Genomic DNA, 27,581 nt, shown 5'->3' with positions numbered 1-27,581 from the left:
AAAAAAAAAAGGTTTAGGGTTTAGGATTGGAAAAAAAAAAATTTAGGGTTTAGGGTTGATTGGGGTTTGGGGCCTTTGGGCAATTGGAATTTAGAATTTGGAAAGAAAAATAAAAATTTAAGGTTGATTGGGGTTTGAGGCCTTTGGACAATTGAAAAGAAAGAAAGAAAAATATTAAAAGATTAAAAGATTAAAAGAGTTTATTGACGTTTGGGGCCTTTCTAGTTTATTGATGTTTGGGGCCTTTCGGCAATTATGGTTTGGTAGGATTATGGTATTAACAATTTAAGCTTATAAGTTTATATAATTACTAACTAGTTTATAACTTTATATAAGTTTATATATAATTATAGAGATTTTCTATAGAGGGGATGTCCGCATTTTACAAAAGTTTTGAATATAGACCATCCGATCGCTATCCGGTAGACAGCCGCAAATTTTGGTTACCAGGGTCTAGTGGATGTTTATAGGATGACGACTGGATAATCTACATCCCCAAATTTTGTAAAATGTGGACATCCTTTCTAAAGAAAAACTGTATAGCTATATATACATAAACAATGTTAGATATATATAACATTATATAGTAATTAATTAATAATAATAGACTTCGGGCTTGTTTGATTGTGCTTTTAAAATGCTTAAAAGTGCTTTCAATAGTAATAATCGTTTTTGCTTATGTTTGACAAAAAAATAAGAAGCGTTTTTGGATTCTAAAAGCATTTGGAAGCGCTTCCAAGTATATTAACAAGAAACACTTAATTTTTTTAAAAACAAAATCTATAAATTTTTAACAAAAGTGGTTCTAGTGAAAACGCTACTAAGGAAAAACGCTTTCTACATAAGCACTCCTAAACAAGCTCTTAGTGTATAGAGTTTATGGTATAAAATGTTTATAAATATTAATTTTATAATCTAAAATGTTTATAAATATATTATATATACATTGGAAGGTTAAGTTCACAAGAACTTGTTGGCTTGGTGGGTGTGGCGTTGTCGATGGTCTTGAGGTCGAACCCGAGGATATCCTCCTTATTGCATTTTAATATATATATATATATGTGTATATATGTATCAAACCTGGTTGGAATCGGTCTGATTTTCTTTTCTATGTTAATTTTTTTGGTCAACACGATTTTTTATCGGTCAGGTTCAGCCAATTTTTTTGGTGTGCACAGTTTAAATGTTTTTCTCCGATACTTAATTTAAAATGCTATTAAATTTTGGAATCTAAACTAAAAAATTATTGAAATTTGATATCTAAAACCAGTTCACCTTTATTTTTTATTTTTTTATTTTCGCTATATACATCCACGACCTAAAAAGTAAAAATTAAGAAAATGACAACGCGGCGGCTTTAGGACAGCTGGAAGCGGAGGCCTGAAAGGAAAAAGGTGAACGCGGGAAGGAAAAGTCTCAGCTTGGATCTTCTTCTTCAGCACATAAATTCGAACGAGGAATTCTTCAAAGTATTCATTTGTTTTTTTTTTTCTGGAATTTGAATTAGAAAGAGCAAAAAATAGAAAAACAATGAAAAAGTTCAAGAGCATGTTAAAACCGAAACCTGCAGATCCATCTGAGCAACTGAGAGATTGGCAGAGACGACTCCGCCAAGAGTGCCGCAACATCGAGCGCCAAATCAGAGGCAATGCTCTCACTCTCTCTATATTAAGCTTTTTTACTTTCTGGGTCCATTTCAGTTGGCGCGGATTTACTTGTTTTCTTCAATTTTTCTGCTGGGTTTTTCTGTTTTTGTTGTTTGGTGATTGATTTAGTCTAAAAAGGATTATGGGTTTGTTTCTTAGATCTTCAGAGAGAAGAAAAGGCGGTACATAAAGCCATTAAAGAGGCTGCCAAGAGAAATGACATGGGCTCAGCCAAGGTACTGCAACTTCTAACGTTAATCTTTACTCATTTATCAATGACTTACTAGCTTAGTCATTGATAACTATGAAGGTTCCAAAGTCATCTTTTTTGGAGGGTTTATGGATTTATAACCAAGTATCACCTAATGTCAGGATGGTTTTTTTTTTTTTTTTGGGGGGGATTTTCTATCCTTTGGAGTCATTTTCATCTTTTGTATAGCTTTGGGTCATCTGTATGTATTTCTAAACCAAAACCCAAATGTGGCTGTTTTTTAGATTCATAGGGTTTGTCATGTAGGATGCTAGCAATGTGCTCCTTGTTGTTATGATCGCCTTCTGTGTGTTCTACGTCTTGAATTTGATCGATCCTTTGCATTATATTCAGGCACTTGCAAAGGAAATTTTGAGGTCGAGAAAAGCTGTAAATCGCCTTCATGAAAATAAGGCCCAAATGAATTCAATATCAATGCACCTTGGAGAAAGTGTTGGTATTGCTTCACACATAAACATTGATCTAGTTCCTGTATGAACATGTATCAGCTTGTTCTTATTTGTGTTCTATGTGTTGATTTATTAGCACGGACAATCGAATAATATAGTTACCTTTATACACTTTCTTCACATTTGTACCTTTTATATAACTCCACAGCCCACCTCCAACCCATTCTCCATGGTTTAAATCAGCTTGTGGTATTGATATGTTATATGTGCTTGCAGCACTTGCCCGTACTGTTGGTCATATTTCAAAGAGCGCGGAGGTCATGAAACTTGTCAATAACCTCATGAAAGCTCCAGAAATGGCTGCCACAATGCAAGAATTTAGCAAAGAAATCACCAAGGTAATATCCCTTTAGGTGCTTTTCCGGTGGTTGTTAGAAGTTGCAAACTCTCCTAATGGCCCTTACATTCTTACATGCTACCGCAGCTTAACAATGTTGTCTGTGCTCTTGCTTAAGTAGGCTTTTATCTTCTGCTTTATTTATTTATTTTGTCTGTTTGTTTATTTGGCTTAAAATGCTTTATAGTGAATTATGTCTCACAATTCACCTCTTTGATAGAGAGACTTGAATTCATTTCTCATAGAAGCCTGGATGTTATTTATTCTTTTCAATTCCTCTTCTTTAGCCAATGAACAATTAGAGTGCAGTGGATATCACTATCTTTTGGACAATGTAAAATTACTGAATTATATCTGAGCACACCCTTTGATTGGCTCCTAGTTTTTGGGACCGTATGTTTTTAATAATGTGAAGAGAAGGAAGCACATCTAAACTTGCAGGGTGTTCACTATGTGGAGCTTGTTTACTACATGTACAGCCTCTACGTTCTTGAAATCTTTAGATGTAACACTCTTTGGTCATACAGGCAGGGGTGATTGAAGAATTTGTAAATGATGCTGTTGATACGGCATTAGATTCAGAAGATATAGAAGAGGAAACTGAAGAAGAAGTTGATAAGGTGCTGAGTGAAATAGCTGGTGAGACAGCTGCACAGCTTCCAGAAGCTGTCAGGAAGGAGAGGACAAAGGTACCTGCCCAGGGGGCTAGTGCATCATCACAAGAAGTATGTGTAAATATAGACTCCATTTCTAGCTTTCTTTGTTCCTTGGAAGATGCCAAGGAATTGATTCTTGTTACTAATTCGTGCAGGAAGAAGCTATAGCAGAGGGTGCAGATGACGAGGAAGAATTGAGAGAATTGAGGGCACGACTTGCTCAAGTGAGGTCGTAATTGTCATGAAGTTCTCGCTGCTTGTTCCCTTGGTATTAGGAATAAGTGTGTGTACTTTGTAAAGGCTATAATTCATACATGTAAAGTTCAAGAAATTCTGTTTGACAGTTCAGAGGGATAGCTTACAATAGTATAAAGCATGGCAAGTATTCTATGTTAGTTTGATACATATTACAAGCTTCTGTTTGTTCAAGATTTCATTTTATTCTGACAAAAATAGTAGTCGAATAAATCTTTTAAGCATCTTATTTTCAAATCACTGGTTTTATATATTGAATGAGTCTCGGATATATCAGATTCATGAGCGCCAGGTGAAACTAACTTATAAATATCATTTTATGTTGGCATGTTCATGTGCGTCTGTGTTTCGGGTTGGGAGAAAAATAGCAAAGGAAGAAGGAAGAGTTTTAAATGAATTGCAACAAAGAGCTTTGCTTTCAACATTCACCTATTCGGGTATGCAGCTGTCAGCGTTTATGTGTAGAACACGCAATGGTATCTATATACATCAATGATTGACAATTGCTCACGTAAGTTAAAGCTATGGTCTATATATATAGCTTCTGATAATGTGTATGGAAATGATAATGTCAGGAATTGTTATTGAATTGGAATTGCTATTATTATGTGATCGATTGTCTATTGCACAAGTCTTGATCAAAAAGAGAGAGGCCAGTGAGTGAGTAGTGACTCTACTTTCCTAGTTCCAATTTCACAGGCCCCATCTTAACTACCAAGCTCTTGCTTAGCTATATCTTTTTAGCAAAACTAGCCCACCTTTCTGTTTTAGCTTTCACTAGACACCTAGTTTGCTCCGAAAAAGATACCCCATCTTTCATGAAGTCGGTGCAAATTGTCCTTCTCATGTGAATGAATGGGATCATCCTCAACCTCAAGCACCTTCTTTTGCGTGCACTCCTTTAACGGTGAACCGCTTTACACGTAATTACAAACACCCTTTCCGTTTCTTTGCTTACATTATGGCACTCAAGCGAAAGCAACGCCACACGTCACCACCACAAACCAAACCCCTTCGAGAAAATCTGCTGCAACCCATTTCCCACGTAACAATCCTCCTCAACTGACACCTGGCCCCTACAAATGAAAAAAAAAAAAAAAAAAGAGTTATTTATAGTCATACCCCCAAACTATCGCATATGCCTCATTTTTTATCTCAATTTTTATTTTACCTTATTTTGCTCCCCAAATTTTAATGTGTGTCACACTGTCACTCTACCCCCAACTTGTCAGTTAGATTAACTTTCTGTCACCATGTTGACATGCCTTATAAATAACAAATTTTGGAAATGTGTTTTTGTCAACAAAAATCAAATTGATTAATGGGGTACATAAATATGTGAGCAACCTGATTGTGGTTTACATGTACTCATTCTTAACGAGTTCAATTTTCTTCTATTGGAAGACGGGCATTGTGTTCGACTCGAACTGTATTATTTTTTGAGAGATTCATATCTCTCTAAAATTTGTCATTTACAAGTCACTCATTACAAAAAAGTTTTTTTTTTTTGACACGACTCATTACAAAGAAGTTAAGTAGACTAAGAGCATCTTCAACAAACTCTTCAAATTTGGTTATTCAAATCTTACTTCGTTGATCTACATGGTAATTTGAAGAGCCAAATTTCTTAATTTAAAATTGTGAACTCCAACATACTCTTCAATTTTATTAATTTATTATTTTTTTTATCTTTTATTTGTTTTAACAAAATTAGGATTTCATTAAGATTTGAAGAGCCAAATTAATATTTAATAATATTTTAAGATTTGAAAAGCCAAATTCACTTGTTAAAATTGATGAGCTGATTTTGAGTCCTTATTTTGAAAAGCCCATTTGCAGAGGTTGTTAGAGATGATTTATTCAACGTATCACAACTAATTGAGCACCTAAAGACTTTTGTTGAGTTTGTTGAAGATGCTCTAATGGATTAGGACAAGTAACACAAATTAAAATGTGAGAACAAAATGAGATAAATGAAATTTGAGAAATCAAGTAAGAGTGCAAGACACAAGTGATAGTTTTGGGACAGAGCTATAAACGACCGTAAATAAAATGGACGATGGTGATCTGTTGAATCCGTATACCTAACCGCAGACGATAACCCCTCGAACCCTCCGTTATTCTCGGAGTATAAACGACATCACTCCCCACCCACTCCACAACTTACCAGTCCACTTAACTCGTCGGGAGTTGAGAGACCGTTTGTTACCCGCCCTTCCTCTCTCTTTCCCAAACCCATTTCTCATTTTCATTTTCCTTCTTCTCCCAAACGCAAAACGAAACGCAGAAGCAGATACAGAAAACGCGATGGAGCGCTCGATTTCTCTCTTTCTCCTCCTACTCTCCTTTCTCTCTCTTGCTTTCTCTCCCCATCTCGCTTCTGCGAGGCCCGACAACCCTCTGGGCCTGGCCAGGTCCAGCCTACCGTCCGTGCACGCGCAGCAGCTGATCAGAGCCCTCAACCTCTTTCCCAAGGATGACGTCAACATCGTCGACCGCTCCGATTCCTCCTCGATTGCCACGCCGAGGCTAGTCGAGAAGCGGTTCCGGCTCCCTAACCTCGTCGGCGACTCGGGGGTTTCGGTCGAGGACCTCGGACACCATGCCGGCTACTTCAAAATTGAGCATTCTCACGCTGCCAAGTTAGCTTTCTCAACTTTTTAGGGTTTCTTTGTTTTTTTCAATTCGATGTTTTTGTGTTGCATGGGGAATTTGAAGTTGTTTCAGGGAGATTTACTTGGAGCTCATATGGATTTTAGGGTTTGATGGTTAGCTGAAGTTCTAGGAAAATACGTTATTGTTAATTTTGTGCTGCATGGTAAATTTGAAGTTGTTACAGGGAGATGCTTGGATTTCATATGAATTTTGGGTTTGATGGTTGGCTGAACCTCAAGTTCTAGTTAAATAGGTTAAAATTTGGTATATTATGAGGAATTTCTATTCCATGAGTGAATGGGCAAAAGAGACGTCTGTAAAATTTTAATGTGGTTTAATGGAATTATTGTCCGAGTTGATAATCCTGTTTTTCTTTGGCGACTTGTCCCGTTGTCTGAGTTGATTATCAATAAACACTTTTTTGGGGTAGCTTAATTAAGTCTTTTGTGGATCATCTATTGGCTTGCTGCTTGGTGTTCTTACTGTTTAATTTGTGTGATTGTGTAGGATGTTCTACCTATTCTTTGAATCTCGCACCAACAAGAAGGACCCTGTTGTTATTTGGTTGACTGGAGGTCCAGGGTGCAGCAGTGAATTGGCTGTCTTTTACGAAAATGGTCCTTTTACAATCGCAAATAACTTGTCCCTTGTATGGAATGAGTATGGTTGGGATAAGGTATATGGGACTCTGTCGCTTTCATTCTTCATTGTTATGGTTGGGCGTGATTGTATCCCGGTGATCATATGGTGTTGGCCATTGAGTATCCAAAGTAGAATTTAATTTAATTTTATATCATTTTCATTTCAGCTCTTTGTTCATTTGCACGAGAGCTAACAATGGTTTTTTTATTTTATGTTGCAGGCATCTAACCTTCTGTATGTTGACCAGCCGATTGGGACTGGGTTTAGTTATAGTTCTGACAGACGTGATATTCGTCACTCTGAAGATGGTGTTAGTAACGACCTTTATGACTTCTTACAGGTGTGTCATTTATCCTTTATTGCTAAAACAGTGAAGTTCAGTGTTTTGCCATATTTACTGAACTATAAGTTCCCTATAAAAAATTTACTGAGCTATCAGTAGTTATTTTGTTCATGGAGTATTTTTTATTTTTTTTTTAAATCTCAAACTTAAGAGTTTTGGAGGAAATCAAAAGTCTTAAATGTTTAAGATTTAGGGGAAAAGCTGCATTTTTACCTTGAGAGTTTTGTAGGAAATCAAAAGTCTTAAATGTTTAAGATTTATTATTGCAAATAAATGGTAACGACCTATTCTGCTCTTTCTACGATATTAGGCCTTCTTTGCAGAGCATCCTGAATTGGCAGAGAATGACTTTTACATAACTGGAGAATCATATGCTGGGCACTACATTCCAGCTTTTGCTGCTCGAGTTCACCGAGGAAACAAGGCTAAAGAAGGAATTCATGTAAATCTAAAGGTATGTATCTTCAACATCTCCTAGATTGACATTTGTAATGCTGTCATTTCTAGGTTTATTAAACTAAGAAAAAAATGGTTGAACAGGGATTTGCCATTGGTAATGGGCTCACTGATCCTGCAATCCAGTATAAAGCTTACACAGATTTTGCATTGGACATGGGCATAATCACAAAAACTGACTATGACCGTATTAACAAAGTTCTTCCAATCTGTGAAACGGCTATTAAGCTGTGTGGTAAGTGACATTTGAGAGTGATCCCTTCCTCCGATTGTGGTTCTTTATTATTTTTTTTTCTGATTTATCATATTTTTGGCCCCTACAGTATGTGAATTGGTTGGTTAGAATTTGCAGTTCTGTTGATCATTATAACATATTAGGGTGCCTCCTTTCTCTTTTGAGATTCCTGTCCTTTTAACTTCTCTCTTCTTTTTACCTTTTTCTCTTCCCTACAGTATGGATGTTCTGTCAGAATTTCCTGTTGGGTTTATATGTTTAAGCAAGCCTGTCCTCACATATTAGCCGCATTGGTTGGTCACTGCTGCTTGTTTAAATAAATAAATTTTTTTTTTTTTTGTTTCAGGCACTGATGGTACAATATCTTGCATGGCTTCATATTTTGTTTGCAATACCATATTCAGTAGCATCTTGGTGCGGGCTGGAGATATAAATGTAAGATGACCATTTTGTATCACCCTTCCCAGTTTGGTGTTTGTGTGACTTGTTGGGTTGGTATTTTCCTTGGGAAAGGTTATTCTATATAATGATTGCTCTTTATTGTACAATTTTCTTATTCGGCATGTAATCTGCCAAAAACGCATGCAAAATATTTATCTAAAAATTTGTGAGAAAAAAGCATGTTTTCCAGACTTGAGTGATTTAAAAGCTATGAAAGCCAATTTTCTCAAGCGAGTTCTAACAAAAGATTGACCTAGAGACATGCATGGATTTCAACTTTTTTTCTTCAGCCAGAAAATGTTTTTGAAGAAATATTATTCTTTATTAACAAATTTCCTGCATTTTTTTAATTCTATTGACGAGTCAAACAAAGCTCTGTGCATCTTATCATTTTGAGAGATAATGGTGCGAGAGGAACTCCGAGTTGATTTTGTAGTTTGACAGACAATATTTCACTCTGCAGTACTATGACGTCAGAAAGAAGTGTGAAGGGAGCCTCTGCTATGACTTCTCAAACATGGAGAAATTCCTGAACCAGAAACCCGTTAGGGAGGCACTTGGAGTTGGGGAGATAGAGTTTGTGTCATGTAGCCCTACAGTATATCAAGCCATGCTGGTGGACTGGATGAGGAACCTCGAAGTGGGCATCCCTACTCTTCTTGAGGATGGAATCCAGCTGCTTGTGTATGCTGGAGAATACGATCTAATCTGCAACTGGCTTGGTAGGTCTTTAGGCTTTATTTGATATAACATACCAAATTACCTGTAGTAATGTTTTTCTTTTCTGATATGTGATTCTTACCGATGCATATAAATATGTATGTGATAGGTAACTCAAGATGGGTCCATGCCATGGAATGGTCTGGCCAAAAGGAGTTTGTGGCTTCTTCAGAAGTTCCTTTTGTTGTTGATGATTCTGAGGCAGGAGTACTTAAGAACCATGGGCCTCTTAGTTTCCTTAAGGTCTCTCTCTCTCTCTCTCTCACTCACACACACACCATCTGCATTTTACCTATCAATGGACAAATGCTGACATAGTTGTATGGTATGTGTAACAACAAACAGGTGCATGATGCGGGTCACATGGTTCCGATGGACCAGCCCAAGGCTGCATTAGAGATGCTGAAGAGGTGGACTCAGGGCACACTTTCTGAAGCGGCAGCTGATCCACAAAAACTTGTTGCTCAGATGTGATCAAGGGGGAACATAGAAGGGACTAAGAGGGGCCATGGCCCCTACAAACTTCTGATAATAAAAAATTTGAATATCAATGTGTTGAGCATACGTGCCACTTGTAAATACTGTGGCTTCTCATAAATAGTATAGATATTCTCTAAATTGAAATTCAAGTACGCTATGTAAGATATAAAAAAAAAACATTTTAAAGTAAAAAAGTAAATAATAAGTCTTTAGAATATTCACGCCAGCCCTTTTAGACCCTGGTAGTGAATCACAACATTTTCTGGACAAGAAAGGAGAGTCCATCCCCATCCACTGTCTATTTCAAACAATCAAGCTTTGAGGTGCACCCAATAATTTGAACATTGCATTCATCATCCAGTCATGGCCGGCTCCTCTTTTATTTTTTAATTTTGTAAAAAAAAAAAAAATATTTTTTTTTTAATTAGTTGATCCAGTGCACCCGAATTAAGAAATTATAAAAAAAAAATAAAAAAATTGGAAGGCCCCTTAAAACAATTTGGGCTTATAGTCAGCCTTCGAAGAGAAAATTTTATTTTGGGCTTCCGGATTAAAAGCCCAATTTTTTTTTGTTTAGACCGAAAATGAACCCGGAACCCGTTTAAATTTCCAACCAACTTATCAAATGAAACGTGTCGTAGAGCGTGTTTGTGAGGGTGGAGGATAGAACAGAGTACATTCCAATGGCAGCTGCTCTTGCCTTCTCTCTGAATTCTCGTCTGCTTTTGGTTCCTTCAGTTTCGTTAAATCCATTGGCAGTTCCACAAATTTCAATAGTATCTTCTTCTTCATCAGCAAACAAAACCCATCACTTGAAGCTCAAAAACTTCCCAAGAGCATCTTCTGAAGGTACTTTCTCAATTCTCATCTTCTGGACTTGAATTTCACTCTGAAATGGGCATTTTTTGGTGGTTGGCACTGTTCAATTGAGTGTGTGAAGCTAAATTTTAGCTTTTCTTGGTTGTTGCCTTGTTGGTGTGTGTTGGTTTGCTCTATTTACCTATTTGCTTCATGTGGAACTGCTGCCAAGTTAAAGCAAAACTGGGTGCATGTTGTTTTAGTTCTTAAAAGGAAAAATGTTCATTGGGATTAAGCTTATCCCTCAGAAAATCACGAAGAGAATTTAAGCTCAGCTTGAGCATGTAGCCATGTGACGATGATAATTTAAGCTGGGCTTGAGCAAGAAACATAAAATGCATGGCTGCTAGTATTTTGTGGAACTTGGTTCGAATTCGAATAATGCAAGGTTCCAATCTTATCTTTTCAGCACTTAACCCAAACAAAATTCCTATCTTTTTAGATGATGATGTTACCACGAAAGACTTCAGTTTTTTGTCATGCTATGATGTAGAGTCTGGGTGTTTTGTCAACAATCCACTTTTGTTGGTCTTCTCTAATTTATTTGAAGGCCTATACTGCCTGCTTAATTTTGTTTCTGTGCAATTTTCTTCACAACTTTACAGAAGTTCCTAGTGAGTTGATTGAAGACTCAAAATTCGTTCCTCTAAATGCTGATGATCTTATATATGGTCCACCTGTAAGTTGTGGTTAGTTTCACTCCAATTATCATAAATGTTACCTGTCAATGTTATTACTTTAGCATGACCTCCTATTTAGAGATACAAACTGAATATAATCATTTCATTTGTTTGTTGAAAAAAATGAATGACAGCACATATGTCTTTCTAAACTTATTAGAATAAAGAAACAAGCTTTTGAAACAGAGAAACATCCCTACTTTAAAATCTCATTGTTTTAAGATTTTTTTTCTCTTATCTGAAATTCCCAAAAGTTGGCCATTTGTATATCCATTCATAATAAATTTTCTAATACTTGAAAGAAAATTGTCTTTTCTTTTCCTCTTTTAAGAATATTTCTATCAATTTTGACCAGGACTAAACTTATTGTGGAGTTATTATATAAACCTTCAAATCTAATTCATTGATTTATCGTTTGATGTGAACTGATGAAATGATATTCTAAATACTAATAAGGTTGAAGATTCAAACTTTTTCTTTTCCAGGCTTTGTTACTGTTGGGCTTTGAAGTGGAGGAAGCTGTGAAGGTAACTTTGTTTCCCCTTCCTTCTATTTACTTTTCTATTCATATATCTGGTTGGATAGTTTTTAGTATGATTTTATTTTCCTGTACCCGGGAAAATCAATAGTACTAATAGAAGTTTCTACGAAGATCAATAGCTTATGGACTGAAGCAACTCCAGTTATTGTGTCTTAGAAGCTGAACGTTCTAACATGACCATAACTTACAAACTTTAATCACTATAAACCTTCCCATAAAACACAAGGAAAAGAATGCTGCTTTTGAAAGTTTTAAGAATTAGTTTCATGAAAGCACTGCAAAGAACCTTCATCTGAGAAAGTAGTTTGTTCTTGTCTCTATAAATGGTTAACTTGTGGAGTGACACGTAAGAGCCTTGGTTCTAGCTCATCATATTATCTTATATGTGTCTTTGGTGCAGATACAACAGTTTTTGAGACAGTTGGACGGTGAATTCCTCAAGGTAACCTTATATGTTTATCTCATTTCCTATGTAGAAGCTACAGAAGAACATAATAGAGGGAATTTTGCTTGTCAGGGTTGACCTCAGAAAATGAAAAGATTAGTCGATCAATCTTATTCTTTATACAGAATTTTCTGATTGCATAGTGATACATCTGGATAAAATTTAGAGTGGAATTGATTAAACATTGTTTTTCGGTAATTACTTACATTATTTGACTCATTGCCATACATTTATCATTAATGGACCTCTACCTCTTTTATAGAAAATAGACTTTCATCTCAAGCCCTTTCATTTGAGTAAAATACAGTCATCGTTATGGTTCTTGTTCTTGGTGTTCTTGCTATGCCTAATCAAAATAAATTTTTTACTATTGATAGATACTTGACTATAGGAGATTTGTATCTGATTTCTTCAAATGTTTACCAATTTCCTGTGTGATCTTAATATCAGTTCTTGTAGGTTATTTATTGTACTGAAGACATGATTACTCGTTCACTTTGGGATGCAATGAATACAAGCCAACCCAATTTGGAAGCATTGAAGGTCGAAGTCTTCACCTTGCTAATAGTTCTTTCTTATGACCAGATTTTGGATTATAATTATATAATTCATGACTGGGGATGGTCATGTTCTAGTGAAAAGATCAATGATGATTGTGATATTGGAGTAAAGAAATGTAGAACATCTAGAGTTCTAGACATCTCAAGATACTGTAAATGTGGGTTGCATGTTCATGGCATTATAAAAAAAAGTATATCTTGTATCACCACAGCATTTAAAATAATTGAAGCTTTACACCTATTTCATAGTGTCTCACTGTTTATAAATTTTTTTAAAGCATCAATTTACAAAACCTTCAAAGCTTCAGTAATTTCATGCAAAATTGACCATCATAAGATGCAGTTCTAGCATTTCAGCTCAGTGTAGCAGAGGTTGTACAATAACATGTTATCTCACTTGTTATCTCAGATGAAAAGGCAAAGTTTTGGAGGGCTTACAAACTGAAGGATCAATCACATGTTATCTCACTTGTTAAGTCCTAATTTGTAGCCATAGTCTGCCTATAATTGGTATGTTCTGTTCTGCAGATTGCTAAGCCACTGCCACGAATCTGTTTCTTATCTGGTCTTAGTGGGGAGGAGATGATGATGTTCATTGATGCTTTTCCAGAAGCTGGTACCTTAAAGTTTCTCTATCCATCGAATAGCTATTTATCTTTTTTTAACAATAATTTGAAATTTTGAATTATGACTCGATATCATGAGCTCTCAGTTCAATGTTTTAACTTCAATAAGTTTTAGGGAATATTTGAATTTAAAGTGTTGGCAATCTCAAAATATATATGGTATTAGCCTGAAGATATGCTGCATGGAAACAGTGATCAGTGTACATTGGTTTTAACTTCTAAGCCACTCACATTAATTAAAAAGTGGATTTCTAGTATGGAAATGCCCAACAGCCAAGTTAATTGGATAACCTGCCCCACTACCCCCCTTTCCCCTTTCTGCTTTTCTTACCGCTCCCAGTATGTAAATCCCTTTTCTTTTATGCTATATAGAAGAGTTTTGTGGATGAATCCATAATCCATTAGCCCATTTGCACTGAATTACTATGTTCAGTTTGAAGAAATTTCTCATGTCCATATGCACTACTGAAATTGCTCATGGGTTTATACAGGACTGGAACCAGCTATTTTTGCAGCTCTTGTTCCCAACAGTGCCGATAAACCACTGCAGGAGTTGATAGAAGAGATTGTGGGGGACCATGAAATGCTAGTAAGTGTTTATTCTTGCTCCATTCATATAAATTATAATAATACAGAAAATCATCTGACCGATAACCCATTTTTATTTCCACACAGACTGCAAAAGAGAAGGAAACGGCATAGGCATATGCAGACTCGATAATGAATATTGAATTTTGTTTCTGTGCTCAGAGATTTGCTTGTAGTTTATGCCAATCCTAGATACAATCTTGTTTTCATTGAGAGTAATGTTTATAGTAGAGAGGGAGGGTAAACCATGGCTCATATTATGCATCACCAAGATCATCAAAGTAACTGGAGTGTAAACCTTATCACAATTATAGGCACTGTGAATGCATACTTATATCTGGTATGTCAAAACAACTTGAAACTATCCTCATTTATCTCTTCAGAAAGGTTTGCAATCTATCTATTAGAAAATGCAATCATAGAAGCCATGGGAGGGCCTTCTTTACAACTGTATAAATGGGAGGCAAAAATCAGTAGGCTTGGTGTAATACAAGTTAGTATTTCAGTTGCTAATGCCAAAGTGAGCCAGGCCATCAGCAACACCAGTGCAAAGCAGCTCCAAGTAATTCGATAGGATGATGAATGTTACGCTTGTCTCCTGCATAAACCATGAACAAATTTGGAAGATTAGAAACTATGAAGATGAGACAACTGGTGTTTAAGAGCTAGTCCTAAATTCAGAAAATCGTGAGAAATTAACTATTGCAAGTACAATAAAGCAGTCAAACAATTGTCTATGTTATATGCATTGTGAGCTCTGCTGACAAGATGAGTGAAAAGAGCTTTTCAAAGAACTGTTTTATGAAAGAAAACGCAAAATGCCTTAGGGTTCGTTTGGTATCCTACTCATATTTTTTTGTTTCAAAAATTAAGATTTTTTTTTTTTTAATGTAAGTTTTCAAAATCAATTTTTAAAATTTGAAAACAATTTTTAAATTTAAAAAATGATGACATCTAAGAAAAAAGGAAGTGTAAAAAAAAATGAGAAATACAATGTTTTATCATTTTAAAAAAGAGGCATGTTTTTTAATTTTTTTCTAAAAACTGTTTTTAAAAATGGTCTACCAAACACGTTTTCTTGACTAAAACTTGCTTTTTGTTTTTGAAAACAAAAAATAGTTTTTGAATAGAATACCAAACAGGTCCTTCACTTGCTTTGAAGAGTTAAAATCATCATTCGAAGGAGAAGGTCTTTTTATCAACCAAACTTGTAACTAGATACACAGAAAATCCGACCCAACATAACTTCATGAGTTCATTTGTCCTTAATTCAAGTTCGCATAGCTTCTATTAGAAGGAATCACTCTAACTTGGATCAAATAAAATTCTTAGACCTGGGAAATGTGTAACCATAGTGGATACTTGAAATTGTGGGATCAAATATCAAAGGTATGCAGCCTAAAACTTAAATAACGTATATGTATATCAACACCATACATAATGGTTTAGCTTTAAGGATTTATATCGAATAAGCAAAGCTATTTGATCATGTATCCCACAATATGTGAAACTACCAAGTACATTTCTAATCTCTTTATGCTGCTGGTCAGCTAAACCAGCTTAAAACTTATTTCTTTATCCTAATTTAGCACAACTTCATCACCAACAAGCCATTTTGAAACATAATCAAATTCTCAATCACAAACAACAGAACTAAACCAAATACTAAAGAAAGAAAAATAGAAAGAGCCATACCTTGAATGATCCAGTTGAAATTACCGAATTCCAAACAAAACCCAGCTGATAAAACCAACTAAATCATTCACCCATCCTCATCCTCATTCTCACTCTCATCACTAAAGTAACTAGCTTTCTTAACAACCTTCTTCTTCTTCTTCTCCTCCTCCTCCAACTCCTCTCTCAGCAGCAACCTCTGGTCAGCCCCATCATCCACCACAGACGCCCAATTATCATCCTCAAACCTCTCCCCACTCTCCTCCCACTCCAACTCGTCCCCACGTGCCGCCCCACCACCTCCACCACCGCCGCCGCCGCCGTCACCACCTCTCCTCCCCTTCTTCTGCGGAGGCCGCTCCCTGGGCCCCAGCTGGTTCTTCGGGCACTCGTACGACAAGTGCCCCTCGGCGCCGCACTCGTAGCACCGGCTCTTGTCCTTGTATTCCCTCTTGCGGATGAACTCGGTGGCGCGGCCGTTGTCGGCGGCGATGGAGGCCGAGAGCTTCCGGCCGTTGAGGATCTTCCCGTGCATCTCACGCGCAGCCAAGCCGGCGTCGGCGCGTGAGACGAACTGGACGAACGCGACGCCGCGGCTCTGGCGGGTCTCGCGGTTCTTGAGGACCGTGACGCGCGCGATCTTGCCGAAGTGGGAGAAGAGGGTGTGGAGGTCGGAGTTGGTGAGCGAGTAGTCGAGGTTCGAGACGTAGATGGTGGATTTGGACGGGGCAAGGGATCCCGAACCCGAACCCGACCCTGTGGGCTTGTTCGTGGGCTTTTGGGTCGGTGGGGCTGAGGCGTAGCGGTAGTAGAAGGTGTCGTCTTCGTCTTCGTCGCTGCTGTTGCTCTTCCTCTTCTTCTTTTGCACCATCGTCGATGTCACTCCCAAGCTTCTAAGGCCATACCTTTCGTTTTTGTGTTTTTATTCAGCGCACGGGGAGGTCACGTGACATTCTCCAAACCCAAAAATAAATAAGGGAATAATTTAGCCCTATTCCCTCAACTAGGGGTGGACACGGGTCGGTTTGGTTCGGTTTAGCCCCCAAACCGTAAACCAAACCAATGTCTTCGGGTTAGTGATTTTTCAAACCAAACCAACCCAATGAAGGTGAAAAAATCGAACCAAACCAAACCAATTAAAGTCGGGTTGGGTTGGTCGGTTTGATCGGTTTGGGCATGTCTCAAAATACAATTAAAATTTAGGCATAAATTATAAAATTAATGTTTCTATTTTCTACACATGAACCTAATTCAGTACATGCCTGCTTTTACAGTGAAACAATTATAGTCACATGTAAAACAAAAAAGCCATATATGTGAAACATTAATATTAATATATTAAAGAATAAAGCCATGTGAAAGATTAATATTAATTTATTATAATATTAAAGAACATAGGCCATGAAACTAGGAAAGGTGAGATAGTTCTCATTGCTTTGAGCCTTTGACAATTCTAAACAAGGTGAGATGAGATACTAGACATATGAATATTTAATTTAATTTTTTTAAATTTTTAAGTTGGGTTGGGTTGGGTTTGATCGGTTATTTGGAACGTCAACCCGCTAACCAACCCATTTGAGGTCGGGTTGGTCGGGTTATGAACCGACCTCTCTAAATTTGGTGTTAGAAACTGAACCAACCCAACCCATTTTGGTTGGGTTGGTCGGGTTGCATCGGGTTATGTCCACCCCTACCCTCAACTTTATCAAATCGATCCTTAAATTCTATATTTGTGTCAGAATTACCCTCTTCATCAACTCAATCAAAAATTTCGTCAAAAAATAATCACGTAGACTTTTATAGAGTTTTGATTTGACCAAAATATCCTTGTAAAACTGACCACCAAGGTCATCTCCAATGGGTCGGTGAGACTGAGAGCCAAACCCACCGTCGAGTGAAACCCAATGTTCAAATATAGGTTTTTGAGTAAGAGTGAAATTAATGGATTCAACCTACGTGAGAGAGGAGGTTGAAAATTAGTTACCAATATTTGACTCATATGTTTACTCACCCTTATTTGAAGCAATAATTAATATCACTCAATTACATATTACATTATTCATGTTAAAACTTATACTAAATTTGAGTAACGCTCACTTATTTAACTCACCATCATTAAAAATGCCTTATTGTCCATAATTGTCTATTATTGAACTGATGAAAATAGTTATGTGTTACATATTGTTTTTTACGGAATTTCTGATTGAGCTTATGGCATAACCAAAAGAGCTATTTTAACACAAATATAAATGTTAGTGATCAATTTGACACAAAACAAAAACTTAGGGACCAAAAAGGAATAAGGGTCAAAATTCGAGGAACATAGCTAAATTTTTCTAATAAATAAAGAGGGCTGCTATTTGCACACATTTTTTTTTTGCACACCCTTTTAAAAAAAAATCAAAAATCAAAGGAAAAGACACATCTCTCATTCCCCCAACCAAAAACCAACTTCATTTTCTCTCTTTTGCACACCCCATCAACAGACCAAAAAAAACACACACACACACCCAGCCTCTTCCTCTCCTTCAGCGACCAACGCAGCCCTTCCCTCATCAGCCCTTTCCTCACCCAGCTCTTCGCCTCCTCAGCCGACCACTAAGAGCAGCACCCGAGCCCCACCCTCAATCCCCTCCTCTCTCTCTCTTTTCTTCTCTCCTCCCTCCCTCCCTTTCTCTCTTTGCTTTCTCCTTCGTTCGGCAATGGTCTATCGAAAATTTGAGTTTCCTTCGGCAGCCACCCACCGAACATTCACGACCCATTCGACAGGTAGCCGCCGAACATCCACGACTCATTCGGCATATAGCCGCAGAACCAGCAGCGATTTTTATGTTGTAGTGGTGCTTCGTTGTGTTTGCAGCAAGTAGAGGCGCGACGTCGCAGGCGTGCTCGGAGAAGAAAGGTGAAGCTCGACTTGCTAGCTGAAGACGATGTGCTTGGCCATTGGTGTTGCAGGCGAGATGAAGGAAGGAAGGGAGGGAGGAGAGAAGAAAAGATAGAGAGGAGGAGGTTGGGGGTGAGGCTCGGGTGCTGCTTGCGATGGTCGGGTGAGGGAGGGAGGGAGGGAGGGAGGGAAGGGGCTGGGTGGGTCGGGTGAAGGAGGGGAGATGGTCGGGGTAAGGTTGAGAATGAGGGGTGTATTTTTTTTTTTTTTTTTGTCTAAGAATGAGGGGTGTGTTGGGTGAGGGGTGTGTGTGTCTTTTTTTTAAAAGATGTGCAAAAAGAAAAAGAAAAAATGTGTGCAAATAACTAGGGGTGGGCATATTAACCGCGGACCGTCAAAACCGGCCGAACCGCACCGTAAAAAAATCGCGTTGACAAAAAAAAGTCAACACCGCCAAAAAAACCGAACCGCACCGCTTCTCTCCGGTTCCGGTTCTACACCTTATTTAACCGCATCGAACCAAACCGCACCGCATACTTGCAAAAAATATATTTTTTTATATTTTTATACACATATTGTCATATACACCATTTTATATTTTTTTTTTATATATATTTATACCATTTTTATATACTTTTTATACACTTTTTGTACACATTTTTGTACATTTTTATATACTTTTTAATTAGGATAAGTTTGCATCATTAAATAATTGGGCTTAGGCTTAAAAAAACAAGTGTGAGGCCCCATTAGGTTCAGAACCGCGGTGAGAACCGCACCGCATTCAAGATGGTTTGGTTTGGTTCGGTTTTTTTATTTTTTTCACGGTTTTAAGCACCGAACCGCACCGTCTATTCATGTCTGGCGCGGTGCACGGTTTCGAGAGAAAAGTGAGTCGAACCGCACCGCGCCCACCGCTACAAATAACAGTTCTCTAAATAAAAAATAAAAAGGGGAAGAAACAAACGTTGTCTTTAGTTAAATGCCGTTAGTTGAGCTGACATAACTTGCAAGAAGGAGAGACAGATGAGACAGATGGAGAGATATGATGAAGTAGAGAATTCGTTATGAGAGAGGAGGGAAGCTTCTGCAGATTGCGAGCTCAATGGTTGATTATCTTTGAAGAAAGCGCCAGCTGAGAAGAGGGCCTCGGATGATTCAAAATCAGATTATAGTTCTGCAATAGGACACCGCTTCTAGGGTTTCCTGTAAGCTATTAATAACCCCTTTCTCTCAAGGTGCCTCTTTTTTTCTTTCTTATATTTCCACGAAAAATCATGTTTAGAGAATTGGGTATTTGATATTTTGTTGTTTCTTAAGATGGGTATTGATTGAAATGCATGATTTTGCCTTTAGGTGAGTGATTTCGATTCCTGAAGTATAGTTTAGGCCCTGTTTGTTTGCAGCAAACTTGGTTCAAGAAATATCGTGAATTTTGTTTTCAATGGATACGTTAAATTAAGAGTCACCTTATGGCCTATGCATATACAGATGTGTTGGAGTGGTCTATGTGATTTTTTTTTTTTACCTATATTGTAGATTTGCTTCTATGGTTACATCAAAAGCATACAAAACTGAAGATTTACTGTGTTGCATACTTGCATGAAACTCTTTTCAGATTTGAGAGTAATATGAGCTTCCAAAATAGTTCTTTTTAATAATGGAAAATCATTCAGGATGAATCCTCTTGAACTTGGGAGTGCACCTATTAGCTATCATGCTAGTAGATCATTTAGATGAGAAAATTTTAATCATTCACGAAATAAAATTATTTAGATGATCAGCAAGTATCAGCATGATGTTATTAGTGGTTGGAAAATTTATGGTTGCATCATTAAAAACAATTATGTATAATGAAAGACAATATGCAAGTAATTATGTGTTTTTATTTTTTATTTTTCAGTTGGTAATTTACAGCAATTTCTTGAGTGCACTAGTGTTTTAATTTCTGTATCATTTAGTGCAGATGCATAAAGCTACTAAATTAACGCCTGCATAGATAAGGCTTCATTACTTTTCTTGTTACCATTCCACTTTACTTATATTCCACTTCAATTTTTGACAAAACCAGTGATGAACTGCCTTATGATTTGAAAAGATGCATGGATTCTCCACTGTTGATGGCTTTGTAGAGATAACCGAATGCTTGGGAGAGATGATTAAATATGTGGCAAACGAACCCTCAGTAGGGCTTTTTTATGTTCAGCAGCACACTCAAAATGCAGTACCCAATCTCGTTAGTCTCAGAAATAATGTTGCGAATAAGTCTCGTGAAACAACTTTGCACACTGAAGATTCAGAGGATTCTATAATTATGGTGAGATCAATGAAAGAATGCGGAGTCCCCATTGCCAATGAGATGATTAGAGACATAAAGAAATCTCTAGCAGTTATGTCAACGAAACAACCAAAAAGAGGGTTAATCCATAACCAAACATCAAGTTTTCAGATGGGAAGAGCAAGCTCTTGGAAACCAGGCAGTTGGGGTCGCTCCACAAGTAATCTCCTGCAGGAAAGGGAAAGTAGTTATTTTTCTACTGTATTCAAATCTGCAAGAGAAAAGGCCAGCAATTTCAAGTGGCCACAACTTGATTCTAAAGAATTAAGACAGACCTCCCTTCCTACTCCATCACTATCAGTTGCCACTGCAAGTACTAGTTCATCTATACCAGATACGGAGGCTGATGAGCTGCCCTTGTCGAGTCATGTTATAGATGAGCCACAGGAAGAACAAGTGGATGATAGCTTGTCAACTCATAACTTATCATCACTGTCAGAAAACTTTGATGAATTCAAGGCTGATAAAGAAGTTAAACTACAAGAGTGGTTGGAAGGGACCGGCAATCTAGATAATCGCAGAGGAGCAAGTGATGCAGAAAGATTTTAGCTTGTCAATGTTAACATACTGAAAGAGCCTTATAGCATGTATATATTTTGTTGTGTGTTGTGTTATTATCTATGGAGAATAATATATACGCGATTGTTTGAATTTTCAAGGATGATAAGAGTATGATGTGTATATTGAGTACCATGCATCTTGAATTCCTTGATGGTATAAAGAGTAATCTATCGCCATAACTTTGCACATCTTGTACCACAGCATTGTTGTTCCTTTTGTTGCATAACGCAAGGCGGTCAAGTTCAATGTAAAACTCCGAAAATAGGAGTAAAAGCACTTCTTTGAGGTGGGTTGAACATATGTGGTTTTTCCTCTTAACAAATTTTAAGTATTTGCACATGTGGTGCATGCTCAAACATTGACCAAAGCATGTGATCTCTTCAGTTAAATTCAAATGTGCAAAAGCCTTAAGTCATCTTTGAACAGTCCAAGATCAGGGTTTTGAAAGTTCTACCTTAACACATATTCATTGATGTACTCACACTCACCTGAATATTGCTAAATTTACATTAGCTTCAGGGTCATTCTCCATTAAAGTAAAACGGCTGTGGATCTCTTTCTTTTTCAGTTTTATTAAGATTCAATACGATGGAGTGTCACGTATGAAAAGTAAGCAGCATGCACACAAGAAATTTGATGTCTACAAGTAAACAATATTCTCAACTGAATAACGTTTTTATTAATAAATGAGTTGCTTTGAAAAATTTCCAGCAGTACTTGCATCTTGTTATAAAATCCGATCATAACTGTACAAGGAAAATCATAATCATGTTCTACAATCTGTATTTTGTTTGATTTTGTAACTCAGCGAAAAATGAACACTACAAATCCGCGGAGAATGCTTCCTTCACACACATTAACTCAACAACTTGTGGACCTGGATGGATCACAGTTCCACGATCATTCCACCAGCCAACAATCTCTGCAGTGTCATCATAAAAGCATCGGCCATGGGTAACACCTGCTTCACAATCAGCTTGGGAAGTGGCAACAAGAATCATGGACCGTAGGTATAATTGTGGCATTGTTCCTGAGTTTCACCTGAGGTCCTAGGCCAAACTTGCGGCCATGATCGTCATCTGTGCATTTAATTCGGGCATCTTGAAAGATGGCTCAGAGTTGCTCTTGCTTGATGTTCAATTGGATACTACATCTGTCACTGAGCAGAGTAGGCGTCGGCAAGTGGGACAAATTTCTTCTACAATTGAGGATGGTGGTTGTGGTTATCCAGCCAAAGACCATGCTCAGCATAAAATAGCTCTCACAAGGCTGATATCAGGACCTAGTCTTCACGGTGGCCCGTGTACACAGACTCAAAGGAGAATAGGAACAGTCCCATAAATTGGGCAAAGCATGCACTGAAAAGGCCGACTCTCCAAGACCAAAGGATAGCGATCTCAAAGCTACAGAAAGTAAGCAATTCTCACTGGAAAGAAAAAAACACAATTAATCAAGTAAAACCCTGCACTGCATAAATAAGAGAATTTTAGAATAGGAAAAACTAAAATTAATTTTAAAATTGATTGTTGGCCTAAGGTAATAGATTTGTGTGTTTTATACAGCTCAGCATCTCATTTCCACTACATGTGCTCAGCATCTATTAGTGGGAATGAGAATGTTAAGATGACGGATGATAAGTTTGACTAGAAAAGACAGAAATTAATGAAAAGACATCTCACCCCTCAACTGAAAGAGGTCATCTACTCATTGCTTCAACGAGTCAGAATGAGTTTGGCCTAACAAAATACAGAAAACAATATCAGTTTTTTAATTGGGAAAATTTGATATTGACTTTTGAAAAAAAAAAAAAAAAAAAGAGAGAGAGCCACTACCGCATTTTGCAATAAAAACTTGTAAAAAAACAGTAAACTAAAAGTTTTGGAGAAGACAAAAAAAAAAATGGAAGACTTTGTTGCATGCTCTGCAAATTCTTTTTTTTCTAAAAGAAGAAGAATATACAGCCACCACTTCAGTTGGCAATAAGGGTAGCCAATATGCATAGAGTAATAAAAATAAGTTAAGAAACATCCAAATTTACCCGAACCAAGTGTGTTGGAGAGAGCTTGACTTGTGGTCTTAGTTTCATCTGACACTTTACCATTAACATTTGAATTAGCAGAAAGGGCCGATCCATTACTGTTGCGCATTATTTTAGCCCTTCTGGGAAAATTAAGGAAAATAACAAGAGTATAAATTAATAACTTAATTCAATTAGTAAAAGAGATATCTTTCTCATGAGAGAAAAAAGAGATGCATGAAATATCCAAGCAACAGAAAATTCAAAGCTTATACCTGACCAATTTTCGTTTCAAAGTGCCAGTTTTCAGCTTTGACATCCCTTCAAAAACCACTTTAATTGTTATTTCCATTTCTATGGTTCATATTTTTCAGAAAAATATATTCATAAATTTCAGCATTAACCACTCACCAGACTTGAAAGCCAAAGTTGAGGATGGTCTACGATTGCCCCTCTCAGATTTTATTAAGGCAATTACTGAATCAGCAGTAGGCCCCAAACCTTTTCTCCCCACCAGTTTCACTCCCAACTTTTCACAGAGATAATTCAGCCTCATCTCATCACCTCCTCGCACCTCTCTGAGCTCAAGAGCCTGCTGCCTTGATAACAGAGTGTAAACATGAAGCTGCTGCTGCTGATTAAAATGTGACTGAAGCTGCTGAAAAAGTAACTTATTTGAATGCTGTTGATCAGATTTTGAACCGTCATGACTCTTCTTCCGAGGGTCGTTAAATGTCACCCTTAAAATTGCCGTCGACTTAGGATCAGCATTCTTTCGACCAAAAATAACAGAAAAACTCCCAAACTCTAAATCAGGTTCCCTAAATAAATCTGCAAGAAGGCAAGCACAGGAATGGGCATTCTTTGATGGGCTCCTGTTAACCTTTATCCTCAGGGCTCTAGCATTAGCATAGTGAGCCATATTTGCAGCTTCTCTGAGCCCACTAAGAAAAGCTCCATGCATGGTTGCAGGATATCTCCTATTGGTAGCTTCGCCAGCAAAGAAAAGTCGTCCATCTCCTACACTTTCTGCTAAAATATCATAATCATCTCCTGATGCCCCAACTGCAACATTAGAGTAAGAACCTAGGCTGAAGGGATCGCTTCCCCATCTGGTACAGACTGTTTGGATGGGCTCTGGGACAATAATTCCTTGCGGTTCATAAATACCTGCATCAATTTATGCCAGCACCTCATAATAATTACTTTATAATCAGCAGCCAACTTAATGGTTCAAACTCAAATACTTAAAAATGCACCACCACTGATACTCAGAATAGTGATATGGAGATAGTCACAATTAAAAATAGTAAAACTACAGAACCTGTTAAGTGATTGTCAACCAAAATATACACAAAAACATAAAAAGCATAAGGAGTATCAAAATTGCCATTAAGTCTTTTTTAAAATAGCCAAATTATTAACTGGAATCGTTGTTTGTTCATGAACATATCATATGACTAAATCATTAAAACATGAAGAATGATTTATTTAAATTTGTAGTCTGATATATGAGAACACAGCGTAAATTTATGGAAAGAAATTAAAGCCACAAATATCATAATCTAAATTGTTAAAATGAAAGGATTACCCTTGAGAATCTGAAGAACTCGAGTCACAGCATCCGTAGGGGGCATACTCTCAAACTTATGTGCAGCTTCACCTGCTACTAAAGCAATTAAGAGGGGACCACCAGCAACTGTTGCATAGCTGTAAAACAGGAAAAACTCCCCTCGACGGCTTGGATCATCAGAAAGGTGACCAAAGGTATCAAGATCTGTGCCCCAAAACACATGAGGAAAAAGCATTGCAACCTTATTCAAAAGCCCGAACCCCAACCTCTTTATTCCATCAAGCTTTCTCTGAGGCAACTCTGGAATAAACTTGATGGACCCACTCTTCAAAACCCCAAGCGGAATGGTGCACAAAGCCATATCACCCTCAAAAACCTGGCTGCCAGCAATAACCTGTACTCCATCACTACCATACCTAATCGTGTGCACAGTTTTCTCGTATAAGATCGGCACATTCTCTGCCAAAGCCTGCACCAGCCTTCCATTACCTCCAGGCAAGAAGCAATGGTCCCCTCCCATATCATACGGATCATCTTGGTCCCAAAATGCAAGTGAAAGTTTTGATATCAACCCTGCATTTGCATATTCCAAATTTGCAAGATGCCAATTAAACAAGTTCATCTCCTCAGCGTTCACTGCATTCCCATAAACCTGCCAGAACGTTTCTAATGCTGCACCAAGAGACACATCAACTGAAACCCCTCCCATTAACTGCCTAAGCCTACTTGCCTTATCTAAGAGACGGTTAAAAGCAGTTTCCACTTTCATATCCATATCAGGATCTACAGGCTTCCCATCAAAACTATAAAGTGGGCACTTGTCTCTCACTTTATGAAGCATATAACCCAATTGGCGTGCAACAATGCCAAGTGGATTCCCTAATGTACCAGTTAAAACACTCCCACCTAAATCCGCCGCTGCTTGACATACCCTAATTCCTCCCTCCATTTTCTTTGTATAGACCCGCCCACCCACGCGCTTTCTACCCTCCAAAACAGTCACTTTAAATCCAAATCGCATCATTTGCCTGGCAGCAGCCAGACCAGCAAGCCCAGCACCAATCACAATCACACTCCGTTTACTGGGTTCAGCAGGAATCTTCTCTTTGATGGCCGGCGCAACCCCAAAGTTAATATATCCATGCGAAACCAGATAATTATAAGTAGAGTCCAAAAGGGAATGACAATGTTTAGGTACAGAATCAATAAACATATCTTTTGTGACCCAATTCGACACATTTTCGCGCCATTTGGCGATGATGTGGTTCCGAATGAGAATGTAATTAACCTGCTCTATCCCCCCAATGACTTGAATAACCCCATAATCGATTTCCTCCTCGGTGAGGGAATCGGCAGGAAAACCAGCCGATAGCGCAATCAATGCCTCGGCCGTGGACTCCTTATTGATCACGATGATCTCGTCGGAGATATCTGGCACTTTTTGTGCCGAAGAATTAGTGTTTTCTACATTGTGTTTAATTTGTGCCGAAGAATTAGTGTTTTCTACATTGTGTTTAATTGAATGAGCTGAAATTGAGCTAAAAGAAGAAGAAGCAAGACCGTTATTATTACTGTTGAAAGCGCCGTTGGGAATTGGAGGTAAGTGAAACGACGTCGCAACGCGATGAGGCCTGCCTCGTCTTCGCTTCTTGGGGACCGAGAACGAAAGAAGAAGAGCCGAGCCAGGGTTTTGGGTTGAGTTTGGATTTGGATTTGGCCCTGCGGTTGGGTTAGGGTTAGGGTTAGGGTTAGGGTTAGGGATAGGGTTTTCTGGGGGCACAAAGAGGGCGAATGGGATAGGAGGGAACGAAGAAAAATCGTCGGGGAATTCGTTTGGTGGATTCATCGCTGTCCGTACTGGTTGTGGTAGTGGTGGTGGCGAAGGAGAAGAAGGAGGGGAAAGGGACTGTTTGGCAGCCGAGAAAATTTTGCGCGGTTAACTGTATTAACGGGTTTAGGCCAAATACGGTTCAAGTCTTTAGCGGTAATTTTATCGATGGGCCGCGGGGTTGCCATATCAGGCTTCTAATTGTTGGACCCATTGTTTGTTGGGCCATGCATCAGAGTTTGGTTAAGGAGGTTTCTATTCATACCCCCAAATCTCCTCGTCCCCTTTTTTGGCCTTTTCCTTATAATTTTTAAATTCCAAGCCTACCTTTTCAATAAACTAAAAAGAGAAAAATAGGTATCAAACTATTTTCTTAAGTGCGGAATATGTACTACAGTTTCCATTAAAGTTAGGGCTTAGAGAGTTTGACAAAAGAAAATATGGGGTTTAGAGAACACTTTATTGGGTGTGGGATCACCACATATCTAATATCCATGAAAGACAGAAAATTTTCTCAAGTAAAAAAAATAAAAGAAAATATAAGAGATTATTGATAGTTATTATTGTTGAGTAGGTGAGGAAGGAACCTAAATAAGAATAGTCAAATAAATGGACACTTATTCTTTAGGACATTTTTTCTCAATTCCACGTTGAAAACTCAAACCCAAGTGGGTTTAACTTGTTCCTTTCTTAGCAAACGAACCTTAACTTGGAGACTGGAACATATTATTATATGTAGGAAGAATCATTAGAACAGTACTATACTATAATACCAAAAGTTATCATTATCATTAATTCATTGGATAATTTTCAAATTAATCA

At 37.7% G+C, this 27,581-nt stretch overlaps 6 protein-coding genes across 8 annotated transcripts; 4 read left to right on the top strand and 2 right to left on the bottom strand.

Moving 5' to 3' along the window:
- The first annotated feature begins 1,409 nt into the window (after nucleotides 1–1,409).
- Nucleotides 1,410–3,851, top strand: LOC147290278 (vacuolar protein sorting-associated protein 24 homolog 1-like). 2 transcript variants are annotated; one of them, XM_086235681.1, is made up of 6 exons: nucleotides 1,410–1,645; nucleotides 1,806–1,882; nucleotides 2,251–2,353; nucleotides 2,583–2,704; nucleotides 3,231–3,428; nucleotides 3,515–3,851. In XM_086235681.1, exons 1-6 carry the CDS (start codon nucleotides 1,531–1,533, stop codon nucleotides 3,593–3,595), a joined length of 696 nt encoding a protein of 231 aa, XP_086091807.1. In that variant the 5' UTR covers nucleotides 1,410–1,530; the 3' UTR covers nucleotides 3,596–3,851. The 2 variants fall into 2 exon arrangements, with proteins under 2 accessions (XP_086091807.1, XP_086091808.1); XM_086235682.1 differs by having other exon boundaries at nucleotides 1,507–1,645; nucleotides 1,814–1,882.
- Nucleotides 3,852–5,782: 1,931 nt separating this feature from the next.
- SCPL49 (SERINE CARBOXYPEPTIDASE-LIKE 49) lies at nucleotides 5,783–9,812 on the top strand. Its single transcript, XM_086236510.1, has 9 exons — nucleotides 5,783–6,256; nucleotides 6,777–6,945; nucleotides 7,132–7,251; nucleotides 7,565–7,708; nucleotides 7,795–7,945; nucleotides 8,292–8,380; nucleotides 8,850–9,108; nucleotides 9,216–9,349; nucleotides 9,452–9,812. The coding sequence occupies exons 1-9, from the start codon at nucleotides 5,922–5,924 to the stop codon at nucleotides 9,578–9,580; spliced, it is 1,530 nt and encodes a 509-aa protein (XP_086092636.1). The 5' UTR covers nucleotides 5,783–5,921; the 3' UTR covers nucleotides 9,581–9,812.
- A 407-nt stretch (nucleotides 9,813–10,219) lies between these two features.
- On the top strand, nucleotides 10,220–14,212 carry LOC147290276 (vacuolar acid trehalase). Its single transcript, XM_086238269.1, has 8 exons — nucleotides 10,220–10,435; nucleotides 11,050–11,123; nucleotides 11,610–11,651; nucleotides 12,066–12,107; nucleotides 12,570–12,653; nucleotides 13,199–13,286; nucleotides 13,788–13,885; nucleotides 13,972–14,212. The coding sequence occupies exons 1-8, from the start codon at nucleotides 10,270–10,272 to the stop codon at nucleotides 13,996–13,998; spliced, it is 621 nt and encodes a 206-aa protein (XP_086094395.1). The 5' UTR covers nucleotides 10,220–10,269; the 3' UTR covers nucleotides 13,999–14,212.
- A 15-nt stretch (nucleotides 14,213–14,227) lies between these two features.
- Nucleotides 14,228–16,554, bottom strand: U11/U12-31K (RNA recognition motif and CCHC-type zinc finger domains containing protein). Its single transcript, XM_086238268.1, has 2 exons — nucleotides 15,580–16,554; nucleotides 14,228–14,482 (listed from the first exon to the last, which is right to left on the bottom strand). The coding sequence occupies exon 1, from the start codon at nucleotides 16,427–16,429 to the stop codon at nucleotides 15,647–15,649; it is 783 nt and encodes a 260-aa protein (XP_086094394.1). The 5' UTR covers nucleotides 16,430–16,554; the 3' UTR covers nucleotides 14,228–14,482; nucleotides 15,580–15,646.
- A 2,897-nt stretch (nucleotides 16,555–19,451) lies between these two features.
- On the top strand, nucleotides 19,452–21,438 carry LOC147290274 (MEF2BNB-like protein). 2 transcript variants are annotated; one of them, XM_086237770.1, is made up of 2 exons: nucleotides 19,452–19,680; nucleotides 20,514–21,438. In XM_086237770.1, the coding sequence occupies exon 2, from the start codon at nucleotides 20,541–20,543 to the stop codon at nucleotides 21,327–21,329; it is 789 nt and encodes a 262-aa protein (XP_086093896.1). In that variant the 5' UTR covers nucleotides 19,452–19,680; nucleotides 20,514–20,540; the 3' UTR covers nucleotides 21,330–21,438. The 2 variants fall into 2 exon arrangements, with proteins under 2 accessions (XP_086093896.1, XP_086093895.1); XM_086237769.1 differs by having other exon boundaries at nucleotides 19,453–19,650.
- A 565-nt stretch (nucleotides 21,439–22,003) lies between these two features.
- FLD (protein FLOWERING locus D-like protein) lies at nucleotides 22,004–26,862 on the bottom strand. Its single transcript, XM_086238270.1, has 6 exons — nucleotides 24,950–26,862; nucleotides 23,770–24,528; nucleotides 23,634–23,679; nucleotides 23,380–23,501; nucleotides 23,021–23,077; nucleotides 22,004–22,767 (listed from the first exon to the last, which is right to left on the bottom strand). Exons 1-5 carry the CDS (start codon nucleotides 26,775–26,777, stop codon nucleotides 23,046–23,048), a joined length of 2,787 nt encoding a protein of 928 aa, XP_086094396.1. The 5' UTR covers nucleotides 26,778–26,862; the 3' UTR covers nucleotides 22,004–22,767; nucleotides 23,021–23,045.
- Nucleotides 26,863–27,581: the final 719 nt, after the last annotated feature.

Source organism: Dryas octopetala, chromosome 3 (genome assembly GCF_963921425.1).
Source record: "Dryas octopetala chromosome 3, drDryOcto1.1, whole genome shotgun sequence".
In the NCBI taxonomy this organism is placed as follows: Eukaryota; Viridiplantae; Streptophyta; class Magnoliopsida; order Rosales; family Rosaceae; genus Dryas; species Dryas octopetala.
Note: the sequence above shows the minus strand (reverse complement) of the source record. Positions and strands in the feature narration are given on the sequence as shown.

Bases quoted from the DNA above. Each gene is read 5' to 3' on its own strand.
- LOC147290278 (XM_086235681.1), top strand. From the start codon at position 1,531: ATGAAAAAGTTCAAGAGCATGTTAAAACCGAAACCTGCAGATCCATCT. The intron at 1,883-2,250 runs GTACTGCAACTT...CATTATATTCAG, and splicing joins ATGACATGGGCTCAGCCAAG to GCACTTGCAAAGGAAATTTT. The intron at 2,705-3,230 runs GTAATATCCCTT...TTGGTCATACAG, and splicing joins TTAGCAAAGAAATCACCAAG to GCAGGGGTGATTGAAGAATT.
- SCPL49 (XM_086236510.1), top strand. From the start codon at position 5,922: ATGGAGCGCTCGATTTCTCTCTTTCTCCTCCTACTCTCCTTTCTCTCT. The intron at 6,257-6,776 runs GTTAGCTTTCTC...GTGATTGTGTAG, and splicing joins GAGCATTCTCACGCTGCCAA to GATGTTCTACCTATTCTTTG. The intron at 8,381-8,849 runs GTAAGATGACCA...TTCACTCTGCAG, and splicing joins TGCGGGCTGGAGATATAAAT to TACTATGACGTCAGAAAGAA.
- LOC147290276 (XM_086238269.1), top strand. From the start codon at position 10,270: ATGGCAGCTGCTCTTGCCTTCTCTCTGAATTCTCGTCTGCTTTTGGTT. The intron at 11,652-12,065 runs GTAACTTTGTTT...TCTTTGGTGCAG, and splicing joins AAGTGGAGGAAGCTGTGAAG to ATACAACAGTTTTTGAGACA. The intron at 12,654-13,198 runs GTCGAAGTCTTC...TCTGTTCTGCAG, and splicing joins CCAATTTGGAAGCATTGAAG to ATTGCTAAGCCACTGCCACG.
- U11/U12-31K (XM_086238268.1), bottom strand. From the start codon at position 16,429: ATGGTGCAAAAGAAGAAGAGGAAGAGCAACAGCAGCGACGAAGACGAA.
- LOC147290274 (XM_086237770.1), top strand. From the start codon at position 20,541: ATGCATGGATTCTCCACTGTTGATGGCTTTGTAGAGATAACCGAATGC.
- FLD (XM_086238270.1), bottom strand. From the start codon at position 26,777: ATGAATCCACCAAACGAATTCCCCGACGATTTTTCTTCGTTCCCTCCT. The intron at 24,529-24,949 runs GTAATCCTTTCA...AAATTGATGCAG, and splicing joins AGTTCTTCAGATTCTCAAGG to GTATTTATGAACCGCAAGGA. The intron at 23,078-23,379 runs GTAAATTTGGAT...GTATTTTGTTAG, and splicing joins CTCCAACACACTTGGTTCGG to GCCAAACTCATTCTGACTCG.